Source organism: Opisthocomus hoazin, chromosome 17 (genome assembly GCF_030867145.1).
Source record: "Opisthocomus hoazin isolate bOpiHoa1 chromosome 17, bOpiHoa1.hap1, whole genome shotgun sequence".
NCBI lineage: Eukaryota > Metazoa > Chordata > Aves > Opisthocomiformes > Opisthocomidae > Opisthocomus > Opisthocomus hoazin.
In genome coordinates, this window is record NC_134430.1 from 5268386 (window position 1) to 5291155 (window position 22770).

Here is a 22770-nt window from a genome sequence, read left to right on the forward strand (position 1 = left end):
GTCTTCTGCTGCAGCTGCCCCTTCTTCTCCTTCACCTCCTGCACTTTGTTCTCCTCTTCACACTTGTTCCCAGTAGGGACTGTTTTCTTGGCTGGGGTGATGATGATTGGTATTTTAAATCTCATTTTAGAGCAGCACTTTTTATTGTGTTTAAGAGTTCATATGTCAATAAAGCTAAAGGTAGTAAATCAAGAAAATATAACTAAAATAATGCAATTCTGGACAGCACAGACCTCATTGCTGAGTATTGAGGGAAAAGCCTAGGATCTTTTATTATTTTTCCCGTGTGTCTCGATGCTCTGAAGCGCAGTGGGAGAAGCAGGAGTCCCTGAAGAGAGGTGGCCTGGTGGATTTACTGATGGCAGTATTTCCTTTGCTGCTTCATCTTCAAGGTGACATTTTAACACATCCATAACTTTTTTAGCCGAACATGCTCTTGGCAGTATTGAGATAAGCCCAATTGAAGAGGAGGAGGAGGAGGAAGAAAAAATGGTGGTGATGAGAGAACTAGAGCCGGTCCCGAAGGAGTCAGGTACCATCGCAGTGGCTTTGCGCACCCGGCATCCTCCTGATCCCGACTCTCCCTGCCATCTCACCGTCCCTCTGTACAACCTCCCCGGCGGCTGGCACCGCTTCCGTGGCGTGAATAACACCGGGGCACGGCAAGGGTTGTCCTTCTGAAAAGATAACACCATGTCTGGCTCACCAAAATGAACTGCCGTGCCGAAGAGGAGGGGAGATAACGAGATGGCGGTGGTGGTTTGGGCTCTTAGTGTGGATTTTCAGCAAGACGTAATGTCTAGGAGTTTGGCTGAAAAGTGTCATTTCAGTCTCTGAAAAATCAGGCTCTTTTTCGCCCCTCCACCTGGTACGTTTTTGGCCATGTGGATACTTCATTCTGTGCACGTTTTATACACACAGATGAGATGCAGTTACCTTTTCAGTGCAAGGGCAATGCTTATGAAGGAGTTACTTAAAATTACAATTTCTTTTTTAACGCCAGATTTTCTAGTGCCTTTGGCCAGCCGGGTGGACACTAGTAACCTGGTGTTGGCTGGGTTAAATTACACAGTGTGACCCTTCCTGCATAAACTGTGACTTTAGGAATATGAAACCATGTCAAAGAAATTATTTCAGGTCACTAGGCATATTTTTAGTGGAATGGCCGTAAAAGCCAGCGTCTGGACAACTAAATAGCTTATTGTGTCTGTAGGTACGCACTGTGAATTAATTGGGGCTTGCTCTGTTGCAAAGTATTGAAGATTTTGGAGGTGTCAGGCTTGTCAGGGGTCAGGAACTGTCTGGGAAATTGGGAATCGAAGGAAAGAGTAGGCAGTTGATTTTGTGTGTACCTGGTTCTTGTATGTAAGGCTGTGATCCTCTGGAAAGATGATTTTTTGGCAGCATGCTGTTCATTTCTGCGCTGTCACTGGTCTGGCGATGCCAGGTATCTGCTCGCAGCGGTGCCCGGGGCTGCAGCAGGAGATACCCGTCTCGGGCACACAGCCCCAGCCTGCTTTGAAACCCACCTGGAAGCTGCTGTGAAGCTTTATAGAGCGATGCTCCTTGATCATTTTTTTGCCTGAATTGCTGAAAAGACTGGGGAGATGGGCGAAAGCCTGTGTTGAGGAGATGCCAGTGAGTCAAGAACTCACCACAGCTCGGAGTGTTTCTATTTTAATGGTTGCACTGGGATGGCCTCCTGAGTCCGCTGCGTGTGAAGGACCCAGAAATCGATGGCACAGCGTCAGAAATAGATTCGCCTTTCTGGTGTGGCTTCTCTGCAGAGTGCAAGCTTGCTTTTTGTAAACCATCTGTTGTGGGGTTTTGTTTTATTATAACCATAAGGAAAATAATCTCAACTTTCCCATACTAAATGCACAAGCTGCTTTGCTCAACATCTTTATTTCTTTTCCCTTTTTTCCTTCCCTCCTGCCTTTCTTTTTAAATGACGGCACTGTAATTTGGAAAGGCTTTGCCTGGTGCTTTAGAAACGTTACCTGCGCTGAACCTTGTCCCTCTCTGTCTCTCCCCCACCCTCAGCAGTGGCCGTGATAACCCCCGAGAGGAGTCCCCGGCCCACCTCTGCCCCGGCCATCGCTCAGAGCCACGCTGCAGAACCCGTCCCGGCTAAGCCCGACGTGAAGGACGTGGTCGCTGCCTCTAAAGCAGAAAGGGAAGTGGCGAAACCCGATGCAAGACGTGAAGAAATCCCACCAGAGAAGACCAAGCCGGAGCCAGCCGATGCATCAAAGGTAGGTCAGGGCAGAGTCTTTGGGAGCGGCTGCGCTCGTGCTGGGCTGGAGCATCGGCTTCGGAAGCCGCCCCAGAGCAGCAGCTCCATGCACCTTCCCCTCCCGGGCAGCGAGGGGCTCACTGCTTGCCCAGGCATCAGGTGGGAGGGAGGTACGGGGGTCTGGGCCCCGGGGAAATCCCAGCCCTGACCCTCGGGGTGCAAGGAAGGAGGAGGTCCAGGGTGGCTGGGGTTTGATCGTTGCAGCCAAACTCAATGCAGCTTACTGGTAAAAGGTTAAAAAAGCTGGCAAGAATTGCACGGAGGTTCATGGTAATTTAATTTAGAGCTCGCCCGTTGCTGAGTTGTCTCTGCTGATTCCTGGTACGACAGCCGGCGCAATTCCAGTGAAACCAGTGATAGGGATCTGGTCCGCAGCCCAGTGTCTGAAGGCAAATGTTTTTTACGTTGATAGGCTTTCTCCGGGACAGCTGTTAATACGTTGCTGCAAACTGGAGTAAAACTTCAGTTGTGAATGGCACTGTTGAGACCTTGGGAGGTTTATTGTTGAAGTGAACTTTTTTAAAACATTATATGATCTTTATACAAATGTCTGAGACCTCTGCTGATGTTCATATATGGGTATTGTTCTCGTAAGTGAAAGTAATGTGCCAAATTATCGTTCATATTACAGTGTCCTTAATATTCTGCAGATCTTATTCACTGAAACCTTCCAGTGTTGCAGCAGAGGAGTGTGCCATGAGATCCAGTTTTCACAGTACTCTGGATATTTAGCTGCTCTCAGCGTTACTGGAGCCACACTTTTACTGTAGCGTGTTGCACAGTGGGTCTTGTATGGCTTACTCCAGGGGAGCTCACTGTTAATTAAGGTTGGAAGATGGAGGTGAAGAAAGGACAGTTGCTTTAAACAATTTAGTGGCCTGTGTGACGTGTAACTTTTAAATGAAAATGCTGAAGAGATCTCCAGGATGGAATTCAGGATTTGGAGTCTGCATCGTGGTGCGCAGTTCCTGTAATGCTGTTCCTGCACAGCTGCTCGCCCTCCCTAGCATTAAACTGGGAACAAGTAAATTCTGTTCATCCCATCTCACTTATTACAGGATTTTTTTCCTAAATGCTTAAACACTGGATTTTTTTCTTTTTTTTTTCCCTCTAAAAGTAGATGTGGGAGGAAATTGTGGATTTGAAAGTGCCAAATTTACCCAGTTTCTCAAATGTGGCTGCATCACTTCTTTTAACACCGACCGATGCTTTCGCCTTCAGAATATTTGGCAATCCGGTTTCCCTAAAATACTTTCCTGAAAGCGTTAAGACACTCGGCTCTCTGCTTATGGACAGGAAAGAACTTAATTTACGGTGTTAAGTTTGATTTTATAGACAGGTCTCTTCTCACTGACTCTGGGAACATAATACCTGTGCATAGCAACTCATTTTCTGTTTCTGAGAAGGTCACACGTTAATTGGAGCATGTTGCTTTGGGTAAGGATTTCACTGGGAGATCCAGCTGCGAATGAAATTTGAAAACATTGCCCGGCAAAGCTAGTGCAAGTGGGAAGCCCGCCTGCGGAAGCACTAGAGAGCACTGGTTTCAAATGCAAATAATTCTCAAGCTGAAGGAATTATTGGGACTGTGCGGGTGACTAACAGGCTGTTGGAGAGCTGCGGTGTCGTTAACTCTCTTTCCGGAGGGCTGCATGTTGGTTTTTGCATGTTCACCCAGCATTTCCAAACCAACTTTATGCAGCTGTGTTTTGAAACTAAATGGTCTCTTGAAACAAGGCTACTAACAAGAAATGTTTTTACCAATTGATTTCTTAAATGTAGGTGAGGAAAACGCACACTGAGGTCACCGTACCCACCACGCATGGTGACCAGCCCCAGGTTTGTGCTCATAATTCAGTTAGGTTGCTCACATTTTTCTAAGGTGAAACAGTCAGGTTCAACATAGTTAAATGAACCAACTTTTTTTTTTTTTTTTTTATCACTGCCCAACAGCAGCAGCCTGCAGAAAAAGAGGAAGAACTGATAAGAATGAGGAAGGTTAGCCATTTTACACTTTCACCAAACAAATTTACCATTTCATTCCTGCATCTGTAACCTGTTTAAAAAGACAGTGCTCCAGTTTCTTCGTGTGCTTTGGGTTGGGTTTTGGGGTTTTTTTAAACTGCAACTATTAAATATTTGATTACAAAGTGAACAGCTTTTTGTCCCATAGACAGTCTGATTGCTAAAATGATGCATGTTAAATGTTCGAGAGAAACACACTTGTTTGATTTCTATAGTTGATCTCTGCTTCTCTGTAACAAATTTAGTTAGAAACCAGAGAAAACTGTATACTGTGCATTCCAGGAAATGCAGAAAAAAAAAAGTATAATGCTTTTTTTATATTGATTAAGTAATATGGGACATATCCAAGATGGGAAAGGTGGTTAAGACACAGTTACTATGCGCATTGAGACCTTGTAAAGGTTACACCAGGCAGTACAGCCTCGTGCACTGGGGTGGGCACGCGTCACCATCAGGAATATGAAGTTGCGGCTTCGTGCAAGGCTTCCACAGAAAACCGGTAAAGTGGCTCTGTGTGGCGAGCGAAGCAGAGGAGGGCAAAAGCCCCTGAGCCCCGGGAGCTGTCTCTTTAACGGACTCATTGCATTTCCCCATTCTCCCATTGCCCGGTGGTGGCCCCACGCCGGCGGCCCTGGCCCTGCGGCTGGGTCCCCACCCCACGCTGGCACAGCACTGCGCTCCCAACCTTGAGTTAACTTTTTTAATTTGCCAATTTGTCAATCCCGCAAGAACAACTTTTTAATTTTTTGTGCTTTTCTTTTTTTTTTTTTTGTTTTGTTTCCCCCTTTTCTTTCATTTTCACAGAAGAGATCAAAGAGGCTAGATGGTGAAAACATTTATATCAGGCATAGCAATTTAATGTTGGAGGTTTGTATGAACTTGAAGCTTTTTTCAGTTGCGCTTGCCTAGACCTTCTGCATCTGCGCTGAACTTTTTTTCTTCCTCTTCTGCTGCTGCCTTTGTTTTTGCATGCTGTTGCATGAAAGACCTCTTTTTTTCGTTAAATATGCTTTTGCATGGTGACAGTAAACATGACGATGTGCAGGCATTCTTCCTTCTACCTCTTCTGGCTTTCATTCTCTCATACGTACCCAAAATATACGATTGGCAGAGCTGCGTGCTCAGGTCTGCTCTTGGACCCGCTGGGTGCTCACAGCGGCATGGATCAGGGTGGGGGGGACTCATTTAGAAGTTTCTTCTTGCTTGAAATAAATTACTTTCCTGGGGCAAAAGACAGTCTACGAAAATGCAAAAACCAGGATAAGCTGCAGGTGAAGTTGTCACTTCCCTGGCATTCAGGCCACCGCCATGTCCACATTGCTTCAGACAGGAGCGAGTCCTCCTTTCAGGCGATGCTGCCGGCGTTGCAGCGATGCTTGTGGCCTTGCAGTCTTTCTCCCAACACTCGCTTACCTACCAGCATCTCTGATGCTCCCCCGGGCCTCATCCTGTATCGGCGCCAGGTCCCCTTGGGGCTGACGTGGGGGCTCGGTGGTCACGGGTGGCTCGTGAGAAGGTGAGAAGCCGTTTCATCCCTGTACGTACAGCTGTTCCCTTCGGCTTTGGGAGCCCTTCACACTCGGTTTTGCCCAAGCACAGTCTCAGAACAGACCATGCCAATCATATATTTTACTTTCTTTAATACACTGTGTTATGGAGGACGTTTTGTGGCTTCTGATACTCTGTGTTATGCATTTCTACTCAAAATTGCAGCACCAGCAGCTGGTAGGGTTTCCCTGTTGGTATCTCTTGCAAGTGAAGTGTACTAACTGCCGCCTTCTGATCTCAATTTTAAAAGTTTTTCAGCGTTTGGGTGGGTGATTTTTGTGGGTTTTTTGTTTTCTTTTTTTTTCCCCTGACTGCTACAGCTTAAGCTTTTGGCCATGAGCGAAGGGTCTGCGGCACGACGGGCAGGGTTCGGCCAGCGCCGCAGCACTGCGAAGACTGTGCCTGTTGCATTCTTTCACCCAGCTCAAGCTCCATCTCCCCAGCCCCAAGCAGAGCTTTCTCATTGCTTCTAAACCCCTTTTTCCCGTTAGTGCAGTACTTGGCTCTGGCACCCAGCCCCTTCCCTGTCCGCTGCCCTCCCCACCGGTTCTGTTGCAGGTGCTCCAGCCTTCCCTTAGAAAAGGGCTGACCCCAGCAGCTCACCCCCTTTATTCCTTTTTCTTTTGTAACTCCAAGCATTTGGCAGATCAGATGTTTTTCCAGCAGACCTCTTCCTTCCGAAGCTGCCGCTTGATTTTATTGAAAGCTGTTGAACGCTCCCTGCTCTATAACCCACGCTCCGTGTTCTTACAAAAAGGGCAAAACAGGAGGAAAAGCCTTAACGCTTAGCAAGCTTGTTCCTCGAGATGCTTTCAGGACCCATTGTGGCTCCACGTAGCTCCTGGTGGCTTCAGCTTCTCTGCAAACCCTCCCAGGACCAGCTCTTGCGTGTTGGTGGGTAGCCAAGGTGGTCTTTCTCCCTTCTCTAAACCAGGAGCAGCTGTAGGGCTCCTGGACCCGGGCAGGGCTTTACCCTGGAGTCCTCCGCAGACTTTTTTGTGCTTTTTTGGTTTTTCCCCTAACTAGCAGGCACTTGCCTTGTGCTTTCATCCAGGATGGCTGCCAAAACTGGTTTTTTTCTTCCCAGAAGCGTGCCAAAAAGAGCAAATGTTGCTAATGAGGCATTTGGGGCTGTAGCCCTGCGGAGGGAGGGCGGGATGTCCTGGGTAAGCTGCAGGGATGCAGGTACTGGGGGGGGACCCTGCTTGAGGGATGCATTTGCTCTCCCATCTTCTAAAATCAATGGGCTGAGTACCAACTAATGCTTTTACTGACCTTAATTCCCTCCTTCTGAGGAGTGAGGCTGGCTGCCTTTTGGCACTCTCCAGACAGGTTGTTGTTTGGCTGAAGCCTCTCTTATGCAAAAGCTTTGTTTGCAGCAAGCTCTCTTTTGCTTGCAAGGAAAAGCTATTTTTAAACAAGTCGAAGTGAGCTGACTTGCCTTGAAGTCTGTGTATTTATGCCGTAAACTGGCATCACAGAGTAGAAATCTGGCTTTTTCCAGATGAATTTTAGCAGGAGTTTGTTGATTGATCCGGCCCAAAGTAAATTCTCCGTTTGATTTTAGAGGGCTGTCATCTCAGCTTCGTTTCAGAAGTGTAAAACCTCCTGTGGTAGCTCCTGGAGGGATGAGATGAGAGGGGGGGAAAAAAGGTAATGGGGCTGTTCTGAGACCAAAGATAACTCCTGGTAGGATGAAAGAGAAATAGGTATGACGAGAATAAATAAAATTGGGAAAATATTTTCTTAAACTTTAACTGCATTTATACCTGTGAATATTCAGGCTAGCAGCAGGAAAAGAAAGTAAACCCATTCAATGTAAAGGCATTAAATTAAATAACCCAAACAAACATTGCAATTTTAAAAAATCTTGTGCAGGGGAGACCCGTGAGATGACACCTCAGCTGTCATCTCTTTTGGTGTGGCTTGAGCTGAACCGCTGGCACGTCCCGCTGCGGGAGGAGACCCTGCTCCGCGCCGGTGGCAGTTTGTCCCAGGGAATACAAGAGGAAGGAGGAGAGAGGACGTTGCCTTTGTGTGTTTGCAGTGTGAGCACAGTGGATGGAAGTCGGCCACAACTCTGCTGAGCGCAGCTTTGCTATGCGGCAGCCTAGGCAATCGCAGGTCTCTGCTCCGTGTCTCTTCATTTATCCTGTCCTTTTACTAATAGGATCTAGATAAGACCCAAGAAGAAATAAAGAAGCATCACGCCAACATCAGTGAGTTGAAGAAGAACTTTATGGAGTCCGTCCCGGAGCCTCGGCCGAGTGAATGGGACAAACGTTTGTCCACTCACTCCCCGTTCCGAACCCTCAACGTCAACGGGCAGATCCCCACGGGAGCGGACGGAGTGAGTACCTCGGCGGCGTGTGGGTGTTAGTGCACGGCACGGAATTGTGCAGCTTCCAGGGGCCAGCTTTGCAACCTAGGATTGAGCCTCAGCTCCTCTTAGTTCTCGGTTGTATTGAATTTTAATAGTTAATATTGACTTTTAACATGTGTCATGGTCCCTGAGAGAATCAATGTTTTAGTCATAGTATAATAAAAATGTGGGGGGTTTGGGGGTGTTTTTTTTTGGTAGAAAAGAGTGTAGGAATCTTCCACCTGGTTTTGATGCTGTTTTCCCTAGCACTGCTTTCATCTGTGCTGCTCGAGTATCCTGCACACGGCTGGTTGGGGGACTGGCTTGTTCCTGGTGCCAGGGAATAGCTCTCCCCAGAACACAGGGAAAAAAAACCCAAACACCTAAATTGAAGGGAATTACTTCAGAGATAATATTGCAGGTGACCCAGTGGAGAAGCACTAGGGTGGTATGAATTTTCATAAGTCACTTTATTCTCCAGTTAATCCAGTATGTCACTGGGTTTAGTCTTGCATTAGGATCTGCAGGTGCTGATCTGCTGTAGAGGCTTCGAGAAGACTCCTCAAGTGGCTACAGCAGGGCTGTGCATACGTGGTGGAAATCCTGCTCCTTGCAGGAACAGTGTCTGTATGTTAGTAGCCGTACACGTTCACAGCCTCCCTGCTAATTAATGTCCTTAAAAAGGTAATTTTTCGAAGAAACCGAGTTGGAGCAGCAGAGATCTGTCTGCCAACTGGCTTCTTCCTGGATAACATACAGCTGCTCTGTTTAATGTAGATGTTACCCAGCTCAGATTTGAAGCTTTTGAGTAAAACCATAGTTACAGCCCATGGTAATCAGTCTCTTAAATAATAAATGCTATTTTTCTTTACAACTGAAAAATTGCATCCTGGCTGCAGTGGCGGCATTCGTAGGCTCTCTCCTGGTTTAAGCCTAGCTTCTCCCCTTCCTGCCCACAGCGCTGCGGATGAGCTGGCGTTTAGTCTTCAAACCATTCCAAGGGAGATACTTTTTAAACAGCAATAATCTTGCAGTGGATGGAGGGTTAGAACAGGTACACGGGGTTTTAACAACCAAGTTTACTACAGCTTCCTCAAAGCACAGCGAAAAGCCGTGACAATTGTAGGGCTTTTTCTCCCTGCTAGAAAAACAAAACCCCCCAAATGAACTAATAAGGGTTGATCGTTGTCCTTGGAATTACCTTGCTGAACACACGGATGGACTTTCCTCTGATTGCTGAGTCTCAGTGTAAATTCTGCAGGAATTTGGGCAGCAGAATGATGCAGAGCTCTGCTCGCGGTGCCACGTGGTTTATGGATGTGGGGGTGGGATAGAGCAAGGGCTCTGAAGCTCCACAGCCGTAGTTCAGGAATGATACTCTTGGTTAATACAAAGAATTTCTTGCATGGTGACCACATTGTGAGGTCCTGGGGGGCTGCTGTTCGTGATAACTGGATGGCGAGGGCTTTCCCCATCTAAGGCTGCAATGGTCCACAGCCACGCAAGGGTTGGTGTCAGCCCTGGATTTGCATTTCTGGAAATTCCCTCTTAATCTGATCCTCTCTGAAGTGGTCTTGCTCTGAGGTGAAGGTGGACATGTTCTGCTGTGAACTTCCAGAAATGCAGCTTGGAGAGGCACCGACCAGGGAGGGTGTTGACCTTCATCTGCACGTGCTTAAGGATGGTAGACCCCGATGCAGAGCAATCCGGTTTCTCCTCTTGGTGGTGGTGTCTTTCCCCTGCTGTAGTGCCCAGAGGGTGTTCTGCCAGGGGCTGCTTTTCTGCTGTTCCTGTATGTTTTATTTCAAGACAACTGAACCTTAACACGCTTTGTGTGTCCAGGTCAAGAAAGTCACTGTCCTATCTTCCGAGAGACAGGTTGGTGGGCTTGAGGTAAAGCTGCTGTTCTGATATGTGCTTCTGAACCAGACTTTTGCTATTGCAATGGCACCAAGCAAAAACTCAACAGCAGCTGCTGGATAACCTTTTTTCTTTTGGCTACACGAAGTAGTTTCATAACTCACACTGAGAGGACTTTTGCACTGCTGCAGCTTTTGCAGCTTTCGATTTTGCTTATTTCGGTGCATGGCTGGTTCGAAAAAGCTGCATGAAAGATATAACCGTGTATTCGGAGAGAAAAGCTATTATGAAAGTTTAACTGTACCCTGTTCTTTTTATGTTGTCTTTCTTTCCGTTTTTTTTTTAACGATCATGTTACTCTTGCATTTTATATTTTCTTTTGCTGCCCAGTCTCCCAGCTACTTTCTCCCCAATACTCATCACTTAGGGGTGTGCAAAGAGCCAGTCCCAAAATACCGCACTGATCAAAGGAGGCTGGCTCAGCTGAGAGAGCTCAGAGCCAAGTTCTTCCTCTCCTAGGTGCACTTGGGTTTGACCTGGTCTGGCAGACAGAAGGGGTGGGGAGTTATGGAACAGCAACATTTCCCACAATCTTTCCTTTCTTCAACAAAAGCGTTAGCGCCCTTGCATGATCCTATATGATGATTTGCTCGTTAGGGTTTTTTACATTCTTCAGACTCCAGAAACAAAAGTGCTAGAAAGCGGAGCAAAACTGAAGGAGTTTGCAGAGCTCCTGCTGCCATCCCGCCTCTTCCATGCTCGGGATTTCTAAGATACAACATTTTTTTCACTTGTTCCAGTAGAATTTTTGAAGCAATCGAAATTTTGATACTCTTGTCAGATCTTTGAAAAAGCATTTTGTACCTACACGGCAGTCTGGATGTTCAACAATATTTAACAAGCACTATTTTTTAAGGGCACTGTAGAATAGGAAGCTGTCAGAGACCACATTTTGTACGCCACCATTTCTATTTCTAATGTCTCAAACTTTTTTCTCAGCCATTCCAGTTCCAAAACACTTCAGTAGGTTTTGAGCATATGCTTTTCTGGGAGGGCAGGCCCAAAACACGCGTGATCACGAGCCAGAGGTTTGTGACAGAACACTGGTGATCCTGGTCCAGATGTTCCTGAGCTCTGCAGAGAGGATTGGATTTTGTATCTCCAAGGCTGGTGTCACCCAAGCCACCAGCAGCTCTGCTCCCCAGGGCAGTTTATTTTGACGTTGAGAGGAAGGCTGTCCTAACGCTTTGCACACCTCCAAGTATCATTTTGGGCACTTTCCATCTGTCATTTTTGTTCATCTCTCTCTGTCTTTCTTGATCTTCTACCACGAAAGCAGACACAGGAACGTCCTCTGTTAGTACAGGATGAAGACAAACTAAAAAAGCAGGAGATACCTACTGAGACAGCCTTTCCCCGGCAAGCAAGTGAAGAAACTCTTCCAAAGGTTTCTATTCCAATTCCCGAAGAGCAGAAATCACTCAAAAAGTGTCAGCTGTACTCTAGCATTTTTCCTTCTCCACGTATTCCCTTTATGATGTCCTTTCTCCTGGTCGTAGCACTGACTGTGTGGTGGCTGCTCTTTCTCTGAGTGGCAACAGGGTCATGTTGAAACCTCAAGACCAAAGCTCCTGAATTTCTTGGCCGTAGCCTCTGCTGCATCTTCCTTGTCCTGGTCTTTGATCTCCGTAGTTCGCTGTCCTGGGGAGGGACGCCCCGCGACCGTCGTGTTAATCCCGCTGTGTGTCGTTGTGTAGCTGCGATCCGGGACCTGGCAGGAGTGGTCATGGATTGCCAGGTCCATTCTGAAGTTTCCTGCTGTGCAAAAGCAAGTTCTCTGAACCGTGTTCCCGCTTGCTGTGGGAGGGCAGACGGGGAGTGTAAATACATGGGAGGAGACGTTTGCTTCTTCCCCCCCTGTAGACTTCATGTAGGAATTGCTGAAGACTCGCTTTTACGCTTGTTTTAAACGTAAGATGTTCGCAAGCTGAAGAACATTTGATACTGATCCGAAAGAGGCTTTACAGCAATCTGCTGAATCTAATCCATAACCACTCCTTTTCTGGGAAACCAAGATTGGCATTTAAATAAAAACTGTTGATTGTCAATGCTGCTGTTAGTGTTAAGGTAGAGATAGGGACAGGCAACTTTTCGTTTTCCCAGCATGGGAAGCCTTCTGCAAAGCATCGCAGCTTCCCTCTTGCACCCCTGTTCTCGGTTCCGGGAAAATACATCATGTTATAGGAGAAAACAAAAGGAAATATTTATTGTAAATGTAGATTAATCGTTTTTCTGAATATGGTGGTCTTGGTGCAGTTCAGATGTGTTTTATTTAATTTGTGCTGAACTAACTGAGGCATGTTTGCTTAGGTCACAGGAATGGAGCGGCCTGCCGTTAGGTACGTCTCCTCTGTTAGCATGTGGACTTCACCACACCAGGACACACTTCCAGTGTTAAAGCCATGGATTGTTTTGACTTCTCTAACAAAACCGTTGCATGCCGCTTGTTGTTTATTGCCTACAAATGTGAATGTCTGGGTGATGCTCACGTTTATCCGAGTTACCCTGGCTGAGCTGCGTAGACTCCAGGATGGGTTGCCCAGGTGGGCTGAGCAGAACTGGTTTGAGAGCTGGAGGGAAGATGGGACTTTGTGTCTAAGGGGTTTCTTTTCTGTATATAGTAATTATGGGACTGAGCTGAGCCAACCGCTGCTCCTTTCGATAGTAATCTGCTTTCTGTTGCATTCTCTGGAGGATTGGAATAGACACAGTTACTTCTGAGAACAGCCACCAGTGCCATCCGTGTTGGCAGCTGCTCCAGCAGCACAGAAGAGAAAGGAGTAAACCTTCATTACAGGGACTAAAATGTGTGAATATATATAAATACATGTACTTATAACCCTTTATAGATCCATATCTGTGTGAACAGTGTTGTTTAGGAAGCTAGCAGATAAGCTTGCAGGAGAAGGACTTACGGCAAAGACGGCATGTGCTGTCTGAAGGACCGTGGCGTATCACGGCCCATTTGAGCCGCCTCTCCTGCTCTCACTGTACAGGCTGAGGCTCTCTAAATGCTGTCTTGGAAACTTAGGTTGCTAGTGAAACCCCTCGTTTTAATCTCGCAGGAATCTTTCTGATTACTCTTGTAACCTGCTCCGATTAGTTCACCGGTTTGTGCCTTTAGGACTTTGTGTTGTGAGGATGCTGGTTTTCATTGGAAAGCGTTCTTCCCTTTTTCAAACACTGCCTTTAATACAGTCTTCCTCTGTCAGCGGTTGGAAGCGGAGCAGTCGCTGGGTGGCTGTGCGGGCGTGCGGCGGGGGCAGCGGACGGGCGGTGCTGCTGGGTGGGCTGCGTGCCTGCGGATGCAGGGAACGCCGCTGAGCTCGGCGTGCAGCTCAGGAGATCATCTGGAGAAGGTGGACCCTGGAGAGGCGAGGTGGTAGAGGTGGGGAAGGATGCTGAGGTGCCACGTGCTGTGCAGAAGCTGCAGGATGGAAGAAGCCAGGGGGATGCTTCTGGCTGGGATTCCCCGCCTGAGTCTCCTTCCCTAAATTGGACCAGACGTGGTGAATCCCAGGGGCTGTTCATTCTCCCCAAGCTGCTGCAGAGAAGGAAGGGACAGGAGTTGCTGCGTCTCTCTCTGTCCATTTTCTGTCCGTTTTTCCCAGAGAAGAGCAGCTTAAACACAGACCTGCTCCCTTTCAGAAGCCATGGCGCGGGGTAGCTGCCGTGGGGCTGCTGGGACGCCGTTGGGGTTGTGGCATGCTGTCGTTCTGGACCGATGACAAGTTCTCTGAAGCCATACCAGTGACTTCTGCAAAGCCATGGTTTCTGTAGCTCTGTCTACCATTTCCAAAGGACCTGAAGTCTAAAAATCTTTGCCCAGAGCAATGTTTGAACACAGTGCTCAGCATATCTTGTCGCAGAGTGATGAGGGATGCACGCTGTTCGTCACTTCAACTCAACTCTTACTCTTCTGAGTTAAAATGGTCTCTCTCTGCTTTTCCTTTTTTAATCTGGAGATAAGACTTGTTGTCATCAGCAAAAAAACTTTTAAACTTTACATTCTGAGAATGCTCAGGAACATTTTTGGGATTTGTATAACAATTATCACTGCAGAGTAGAACTATAAAGCATTTCTTCAGTTTCTTTATCTGGCAGCTGAGAGGCCGGTTACCTGTATTCGTCGGGGTGGATGTGACCTCTTCTGACAGGGAAAGCCCGTAGTAGCTTATCAGGAGCAGGAACCTCATCCGTTCGACACCACAGGGAAGTGTCCGCTGTGCTCCAGCCCCTTTGCCGGTCGCTCTTCCACTTTTTTTCCATTTGCTTGCAAGGCAAAGGCAGTTGTGGACGTGCCCCGTGGCAATCCATGTAAGGTCTCATTCCGGCACGTTCCGTATCCCGTCCCTGCACATCACGTGTCTCGTACGTGTCATGCTGTGCTGGTGGATTCCTAGTTTCGCCCTTGTCCCTTGATGTCCCTGCAGGATGCAGCGCTGAAGAAGGGATTTCGGGATGCCTGCTGTCCTAGCTGTGCGCAGGGAGCGTTGATTCGCTCTAGGTTTGTTGAAGGGCAGAGGTCTCAGGGTGTTCGTAAAGGACCCAACACGTGTACTTCGCTCCCTTTCTTCCTCAGGAACAAACTTGCTGCAAAGCCCTGGCAGCCCCCCGGCCCCGTCGCTGACCCCGAGCGGCGGTGGGATTAAGGCGCCCTGTCCGTACGTAGCCAGTGCAGTGCCAGTCTGAGAGTGATGGGGAGCCCAGTTACCGCTTCCAAAGGGAAGCTGGAGATGTCCGCAGCGCATAACCTCGTCCAGGGTGGTGCGAGAAATCCTGATTTTTCACTGTGACCTGCTGCAGAAAATGACATTTCAGTGACTCTAGCGTGCCAGTGACGTAGCTACGGTAAGACTGCCAGCGGTTTTGCTGTTAATTAGACTTTCCCAGTGTTTGTAGTGTGGCCGCTTGGCTTCAGCGAGGCTCTTCGGTGCTCTCGTGTGGGATCCAGTTCGCGGCTGTTGAGGCTTCAGGGTTTTCCGTCATGAAGTTGGTGGTTGGCTCTGCACTCGCTTGCTGAATCTTCTTACCCTGACATGAGCTCTTCTGAACACTAGATAACACGCAGAATCGTTCCCTGCACTTCATGCGTTAAGAGCAGGTGGGCATTAGTATTTCGAAGCAACAACTGTGCCAGAGCCGATTGCTTGAGGCTTGGATGCAGCTCTGAGGCTGCGTTAGGTGTCGGGCTCTGCATGTGGTGATAATTGTTTATATTCAAGGATGTAAAACAACATCCCTTTTTTCTTTTCCATTATTAAAAGTGAACAGATAGATGAGGGTATCGTCTGCAACTCCTGCCGTGTGCTGCTTTGCGCTGCGGGTCGATAGAAGATGAGCTGAGGGCTCTGCGGGCAGGTCAGGTTAAGGTACGGCGTTCAGCTGAGACCAGCTCTCCTCCCGTGCAGCGTGTGCAGTAACTAGTGATGACCCCGAAGAGCAAGTATTCAGTATTTGCCTCCTACCCTGCAGTAATGAGGAGAGGTGGGTTTCCTCGGCGTGGCACTGGAGGAGTAGTTGGCGTTTGCAGGAACAAGGTTGGGCTGGCCTCGCTGTGTCCGTCCCGCAGGGCTCCTCGGGGAGGTTGTGGGCAAAGTGGCTTTCACTTCACGTAAGGGTCAGTAATTTGTCACTCTGAGAATTATTCCACTGGTTTATTGGGTTTTCTTTTTTCCTGGTCATGAGTTGATGGCACCTGTTCTGACCTACAGAATAAGGTAGGTTGCTTTCTGGAATAATTTAGTCCAAAGAAGCGTTATGGATTCATTTAGAAACTCTTTGGTCTGTGCTTACCAGTGGGTGACATGGGAGAACCTGGCAGGAGTGGTTTCTCTTGTGTCCCTGTTTGCATCTCTCGTGGTTTGTGAAGCTGGAGGGAAGGACCAGTCTTGGGTTGTGCCACTTTGGGATCTTCTAGGAGCAGTACATGGTTGTGCTGAATCAGTTTGTGGGGACTGAAAACACTTTCTTTTTTACCTAAAATACTCTCTTTTGGAACACTTCCTCGGTTTTGTATTTTTTCGCAGATTTTTCTTTGTAAATATGTACATTTACCATTAATAAATGTTATTGCAAATCAGATTCTTCTTTCCACTGCTTATTAACAACAAAGCTGTATACGACCTGCGCTAACGACTTCCTTGGACTAACCCTCGGTATTGCTGCTTTCTCAGACCAGGAGCTGTCAGACCCCAGGTCATTACCAGTCAGATTCAGGGTGCTGGGTCTGCTGGGTTTCGTGCTCCTGGGGAGCGGGGGCACGCGAGGCTGCGGCTGTAAGCAGTGCATCCTCTCAGACTGGCCAGAATAATTGAATTGAGGATTAAATCTGGCTTGCTTTAGGAAAGGCTTTGTTTGCAGAGGAGTCCAGAGGTTCAGCCCTCTACCAGATACTTCATGTAACACTGACACGTTCTCCCTCTTCGCTTCTGAGAGTGAATGGGAGGAAAAATCGTTTGCAGAAAGTTCTCCCGAGAGCAGAAGTGTCGCAGATCCTGTGCAATGCAGCTGCAAGAGCCTCTGCCCCGCACATTGTACTAACTTGAGGACAAAAATGCTCCTTTCTGGTTTTTGTAAGCGAAGAAACCATGTTCCGAATTCACCACCGCCTTTCTGCTTGGTAATACAACGCAAGCTTCTGGGGGGGTTTAGCTGGTTGAAGCTGTCTGAGGTTGTGTCTAGAGGCTGTATCAAGAGCCAGTCTGAATTTTAACTCCCGACTTCTCTTCTGTGAGATTATTTCCTTCTGCATAAACCATTTGGCTCAGTCTGTGCAGTCACGAGCGATCACAGGGAAGCAAATCTGGCGGCGATGGAGCAGCACGAGGCTTGTGCTGCTGCTCTCCTGGGCGAGCCTGGCATCGAGCAGAGCTGGAACTCGATAGCAAGCGAAATGCGGCAGCGCAAGAGGGATGTTGGTTATGAACCCTGGTATGAATCCCTGCTCCTTCCACTTGCTGCTGCTGCGCTAAATCGGAGGCAGCGTTGGCAATGCCACGAGCAGCTTTTTCACTGCAGAGGGCATTTGGAATCAGCTGTGCACAGCTCTGTACCCCGGGTCCAAGGGTACCTGCCCCACAGAGGGGTGGGAGGGGGATCAGGATGGGTGGGGAGAGGAAATGCTTCAGGAATCGTCTTGCTCAGCAACCTTCTATTAATAACTGAAATACTGAGCCTGAGGTGGTTTCCTGTTGCAAGTAGTTGATGCAGTGGATTGGAAGTGGCTGCTGTGTATCATGTAATATCTTGGGCTTCTTGTTCATGACAGCAAGTCTGTCTTTTTGAGCTTGTAGCATGCTGTGGCTTCTCTAGCCTTACTTTTAACTTTGGTCAAATTCTCTTTTGTCCTTCTGTTGTCTGACTAGGCTGGTCAGGATGTTGTGATCAGGTCAATTAAAACAAATCAGCCCCAAAATACAAATCACTTTGCTAATGGCTATCACTTTCAAATACCTGGGTTTGTTGAACAGCTTCTAAACTTTTAAACTTCTATCCTTAAAGCAAAGCAGTTCTATAAGGCATGGCAGGTATTGTAAAATAAGGATCTCTTGTTTTCTGCTTTATAATACTTTTTACCGAAGTGCTTTGACAGCTGTGAGGTTGAGCTTCAGTTGATCTGGGAGTTCTCGCTGGTGAGTGTGGTTCGCTGCGAAAGCAACGTCACCTGCTTGTGCATCTGTAGACGTCACACCCAGGCTGCTGGCCATGCGGAGGCTGGTTTGGGGATAACCTAATAACACGCGCCGGCGTGAGCGACTGCCAGGCCATGCTGAGCAAGAAGGGGACTGGGAACTGCTGACTAGCCAGAATTTACAGTGTTTAATATGGTGGTTGTAGGGAGTTAGCATGCACTGTAATTTCATATTTATATCCATTTTTATGAAATGTCTTTGGTAGTTGGCAGATTGACATCATTTTAGTACTCCTTAAGTTTCATGCAGGATAGGAGCCTGGCTGGGGATGAGGATAACTGGATATTTCTGGGGAGAGAGGCAGCACACGGGCTGCAGAAAACGGACATCCAGTCCGGCAGCGCAGGGCCGCTGGTTTACCTGATCGAAAATAGTAGGTTTTTGAAAAAATACAGGCAAACAAATTTATACAAAAACACTTTTTAAGAAAAAACAAATCCTTTTGGTCACTGGTATCAGCCATGCAGTTAAGCCTGTTATTAATTTATCCCCAGTCTGAATGACCGTGTGTCACTTTTTACACTGCGGCGCTTACATGAAGCTGTATCCTCTGCCAGCCAGCCTCGGGCGCATAAAGGTTTGCGTGCGGGAGGGTGGTGGTGTCGTCACATTCGTGTCTGGTGCAGTTTGTTTCTGCGGGGGCACGGCAGCCTGTCCTGCGTTTTCTGTGCGCTGTGTGTGGCTTCGGCAAAGACTCTGCTTCGTGCTTGGCTTTTAGGCGTCCCTGCTTTGGTTCTGTGTCTCTGGAAGTGAGCAGTTTGCAGCCCAGGCGCTCTCCGGTTTCATGGGTCTGGGGGAGAGCTGGGAACTCTGCAAATCTGAGCCCTAAAAATAGGAATTATTGTGCATTTACAAATTAAAATAAATCTTGATAAGGTCAGAATTTAGAACAGATGTTCAAATTCCTAGGGGCTTTTTGGTTTTTTTTCATAAAAAGATAATCTTTTCTAGCCTATGTGCAAACTGTGTATTTAAATATAGGCATAAATGTAAAGATAATTTTATATAGAAACAAATACCTTTCAATTGGTCTGTCTGCTTACCAGTAGAATAGGAAGGCAAGGAAAATGTGCTTCTGGTTGGTTGATCTTATCAGGATTTCATTCTGCCTTTAGAGCTTGCATGTTTATTGGTGCCCTTGGCTCTGCTGGCAGGCAATATGTGGACACCATAGGCTTCAGCTAAGCTTTTCCCTTTCTTTGTGCTTTTGCCGTAAGATAATTCCACAATGCAAATTATTTTTCTGTGTGTGATAGGGAGCTGGGAAGTTGTTTTGTCCGGATACAAATGTTTGTCTCTTAAACAGATCTGCATTTGTGTGGCTGCTTGATCTGCTGTGGTTTATCTGTGAGTCTTCCTCTTGGTCACAGTTGTGCCACTCCTGCTACGTAAGGAAATCTGGCTCCTAAGGCATTTTCCGTTTACCTCCAGATGATGTACACTGTCTTCTCAAGATCCCATGATTAATTTGCAAGATTTAGCTTCTGTAATTAAGGAGAGATTGATACATTGGGAGTATATAAATCCAGGTTTTAAAGGAAGATGAAGACATGGGCATTCAAAGCTGATGACCTCCGTTCCTATTCTGTGTTGTGAAATATTGCGGTAGAGTATCTTGCGTTAGGCAAAACTGGATATACCTGCGGAGGAGCACGTATGGAAGTGGGTTTAGATCGGAAACAACACTTCCCTGTGTGTGCGGTCAGACGTGATCCGCACGGTGCCGATCACTGCCCCTTCAATGCATTTGCCTAAGCAGTGTCCCAAGAACCTAAAAGATGCCCCAGAGGCTGGAAATTCGAATGGACAGAAATCTTACCGGTAACCTGTCTGCAACATAAAGAAGCTGGGAACTGAAAAATACCTGGGACGAATGGTAGAAGAGCCACTTCTTGAAATGACACTAAAATCAGCACCGATTTGTTGCTACATAAAGCAGCTCTTATTCTTAACGTACTACTGAACCGTGCCATTAGATGAGGTCGATCAGGGTGAAAGCCTCTGGTGTGTGGAAAATGCATTGTACCAGCTAACCCACAGGCTTCAGATCTCACGTTTTAAGCACAAATTACTGGGTCTCTTTTTTTTGGTTGCCCAGAGAATCCTCTTAATAGAAAGTGAGGCAACAGTTTCTATTCATCTTAATACCACCACCAAAATCAGAAGAACAGTTGACAAAGTGGACTTGCCGTGCTTCTATGAAAGTTTAATCCCTGTTTTTGGAAGAACAGATGTGGCTATTTTCATACAGTTACCAGAAATCAACCGTGAGGTGAATTATTGAGAAGAAATAGTAACGGCGTTGATTAAGCAGCACCCCTCTGGGATTTTCCCCTCCTTGCTCCCTGATGTTGTGTGATGTGACAACTTCGATATGGGTAAAATCGTAAGTGTCCATGCTGCTTCTGCCCTTCCTTGAAGGCAACTTTCCGTGTCAATAGTGAGAAGCACAATGTGTAGCAGAGGGCAGGACGGCAGCCATCAGATTCACCGCTGGTGACGGCAACGCCGCTTCGCTGTGCGCATCAGAGATCATCACTCGGGCCTCTGGGCAGGCAGCTGACCTGTCTCATTCATGTTTTAACTCTGCTCTTCTGTCGCTGCTGCTTCCCTCCTGGCTAGAGGGCTCCCAGAGCTGCGAGAAGACCTAGCTGAGACCTTGCGAACGAGCTGAGCGGAGAGCGGATTAGCACCAGCCTTAGTTAAACCCTCTGGCTCGGCGCACTCTTCCCAGATACCTCAGCTGCCCTAGACACGCTCGCGGGCTTCTCGGAGGGCTGCGTTGCTTCATTGCGTGTCCTCTCTCCCGTGCACCGCCACGATGCCGATTACGGTGTGCCTTCAGGAGGTTTAGCTACCGCAGAGGTGTCCGTGCGCCGGCTGCTTTTGGGATAAAGTACCTTACGAATGTTTCGGTACTCAGGAATAAATGGTCAAATGCAGCTTGTTGAGAGCAGTGCACCGCATGCTCGGTGGTGATGGGGTCAGCGCGCGTCAGCGGCAGCATCTGGCTTTCCAGTTTAAAGCCACATTTCTTTATTCTGCAGCTGGAGAGTTTTGTGCTAAGTTAATTGAACCGGTTTGTCTCGAAGAAATCGTACGAATTCATTCAGACGACCAGACTGCATCGTCAGTTCAGGAGCCTCTTGGTAGCTGAAGCAGCTGATTTCAGTACTAACTTGTAGATATCCTTACTATAATTTTACCAGTGCCAAGTCTGTGTTCGTTATCCTGGAGACTGCAGCAGCAAACAGGGTGCTCGGAGGGGTGAGGATTCCCAGGGGCGAGGAAGGGAGCAAGGCTCAGGCTCTGCGGATTATCGTACACGCTAATTCGGGGTTTATTCTTTTAACCACCAGGTGCAAATTAAAACACAGCGTGTAATATTCCAAGGAGTTAAAAGCAGAACTGGGGTGTGGTTTGGGTGTAGTTGGTGGGTTTTGTTGCACGTGAGAGTTCTGAATGTGCACAAGTCCCCACTTGCTACACTGGAATCACTCCTGTTTCCAAACTGGCCAAAAAGTCCTTAGTGGTGGCTCTTCCTTTAGTTGCAGAGAGTTGTTTTAATATTAATTCCTTAAACTTCAGGAAAGTGGATGTTACTGTGCCAGGAAGGCTGTGTCAGTAAACGCGCTGGATACCTTGCATAGCACAGAGGTTCTCAAGTGTCTTTCGAACCCACTGCTGTTGCATGCCTTGCTGGAGATGTGATGTCTTACAAGAAACCAATGTTTTGCCGTTATGCTTCATGACCTCCTGTTCTCTCTAATGCTCTCTTTCTCTCTCTCTTTGGCCTTTTTTGTGTATCTGTTTCTTTTTAGAAAATGCGTGACTTTCTCTCCAGAGAGGATGTGGCTGCCGTGCCAGAGAGGAGCAGTGTTAACACGGGCTTGGCGCGGGAGGGCTCAAAGCAGTCGGTAGCTTTTAGTGAGACCCCCGAGCCACCCGCCTCAGAGCCTTCTCCCAGCCGAGACTTTGGTGCTTCCTCCCTAAGCAGCAAGGAGGAGGAGGAGGTGGCGGCGGCTCCCAGCCTCCCCGTGAGCGAGGAGGACCTGAGATGTGGAAAGGGGGTTTGTGCGGATGCGGAGAAGGACTCAGAGCTCTCTGAGCCGGAGCCCCCCGCCAGCCCTGCCGCACCTCCCCGGCAGCCCTGGCCGGGAGAGGAGGAGGTGGCAGAGGATGGTGGCGAAGACAGATTTGCCTTTAGAAAGCTAAATGGCGAGAGTCACGACTCCGATGTTAATAACGGGCTGCCGGCAGTCATTCGCTGCTTCCAGGTAGAGAGCCCCAGCGCCTGCTCCCCACCCCCCCGGCTGGCTTTGGAGTGGGACCCCAAACACTGCAGCAAGCAGATGCCACGGACCCAGAGAGGAGCGGGGTTTGCTCGGCTTGGACTTGTGCTTGGAGCTCGTTAGCCCGTTAATCTCCCACAGTCAGTGCACACAAACCCCTCTCCATTTATCTTTGCATTAAATGCGAGCCCCTCTCAATTTATCTTTGCATTAAATGCAGTTGCGCAGCACAGCGCCCTTTGCCTTTCTTTGATCGAAGCACCCTGTTGCATACACCCAAAAGGGAAATATCTAGGCTCCAAAGGCATGTAATTTTAGCTCCACAAGGTTTTTGCCATCTCCTGCTGTACCGGAGGCTGAGCCTTAGCGCAGCAGAGCAAATCTGAAGCGCTGTCAAATGTGCTTTTACATCATGAACACGGGCTTTGATGGCCCCTTTCTGCTCCCCAGCATGCGAGGTATTTTTGCCTGCTTCAGTGTTGATATGAATTGGTTATGGTCAGACAGACATCCTCTTCCCCTGCTAACAACCACGGTGGCGTCTGTCAGGTTCGGGGACGGTGAGCAGCAATCGAGCCCTCTGGGAAAACACTGGGTCTGAACTAACTCTGTCATCTGCGGGATGATTACCAG

At 47.9% G+C, this 22770-nt stretch overlaps 1 protein-coding gene across 16 annotated transcripts in view; it reads left to right on the forward strand.

Moving 5' to 3' along the window:
* Window positions 1–22770, forward strand: part of EPB41 (erythrocyte membrane protein band 4.1) — a 95362-nt gene that overhangs the window by 63750 nt on the left and 8842 nt on the right. For 5 of the 16 annotated variants that reach the window (XM_075437780.1, XM_075437773.1, XM_075437775.1 and 2 more), the window contains exons 14-21: window positions 425–532; window positions 2044–2255; window positions 4079–4135; window positions 4250–4294; window positions 5126–5188; window positions 8040–8219; window positions 10074–10124; window positions 21667–22122. In XM_075437780.1, coding sequence (XP_075293895.1) covers window positions 425–532; window positions 2044–2255; window positions 4079–4135; window positions 4250–4294; window positions 5126–5188; window positions 8040–8219; window positions 10074–10124; window positions 21667–22122 — 1172 coding nt within the window. Of the gene's footprint in view, window positions 1–424; window positions 533–2043; window positions 2256–4078; window positions 4136–4249; window positions 4295–5125; window positions 5189–8039; window positions 8220–10073; window positions 10125–10481; window positions 11420–11457; window positions 16234–21666; window positions 22123–22770 lie in introns of those variants that run through there. The other 11 variants (XM_075437785.1, XM_075437788.1, XM_075437782.1 and 8 more) reach the window with 10 other exon arrangements.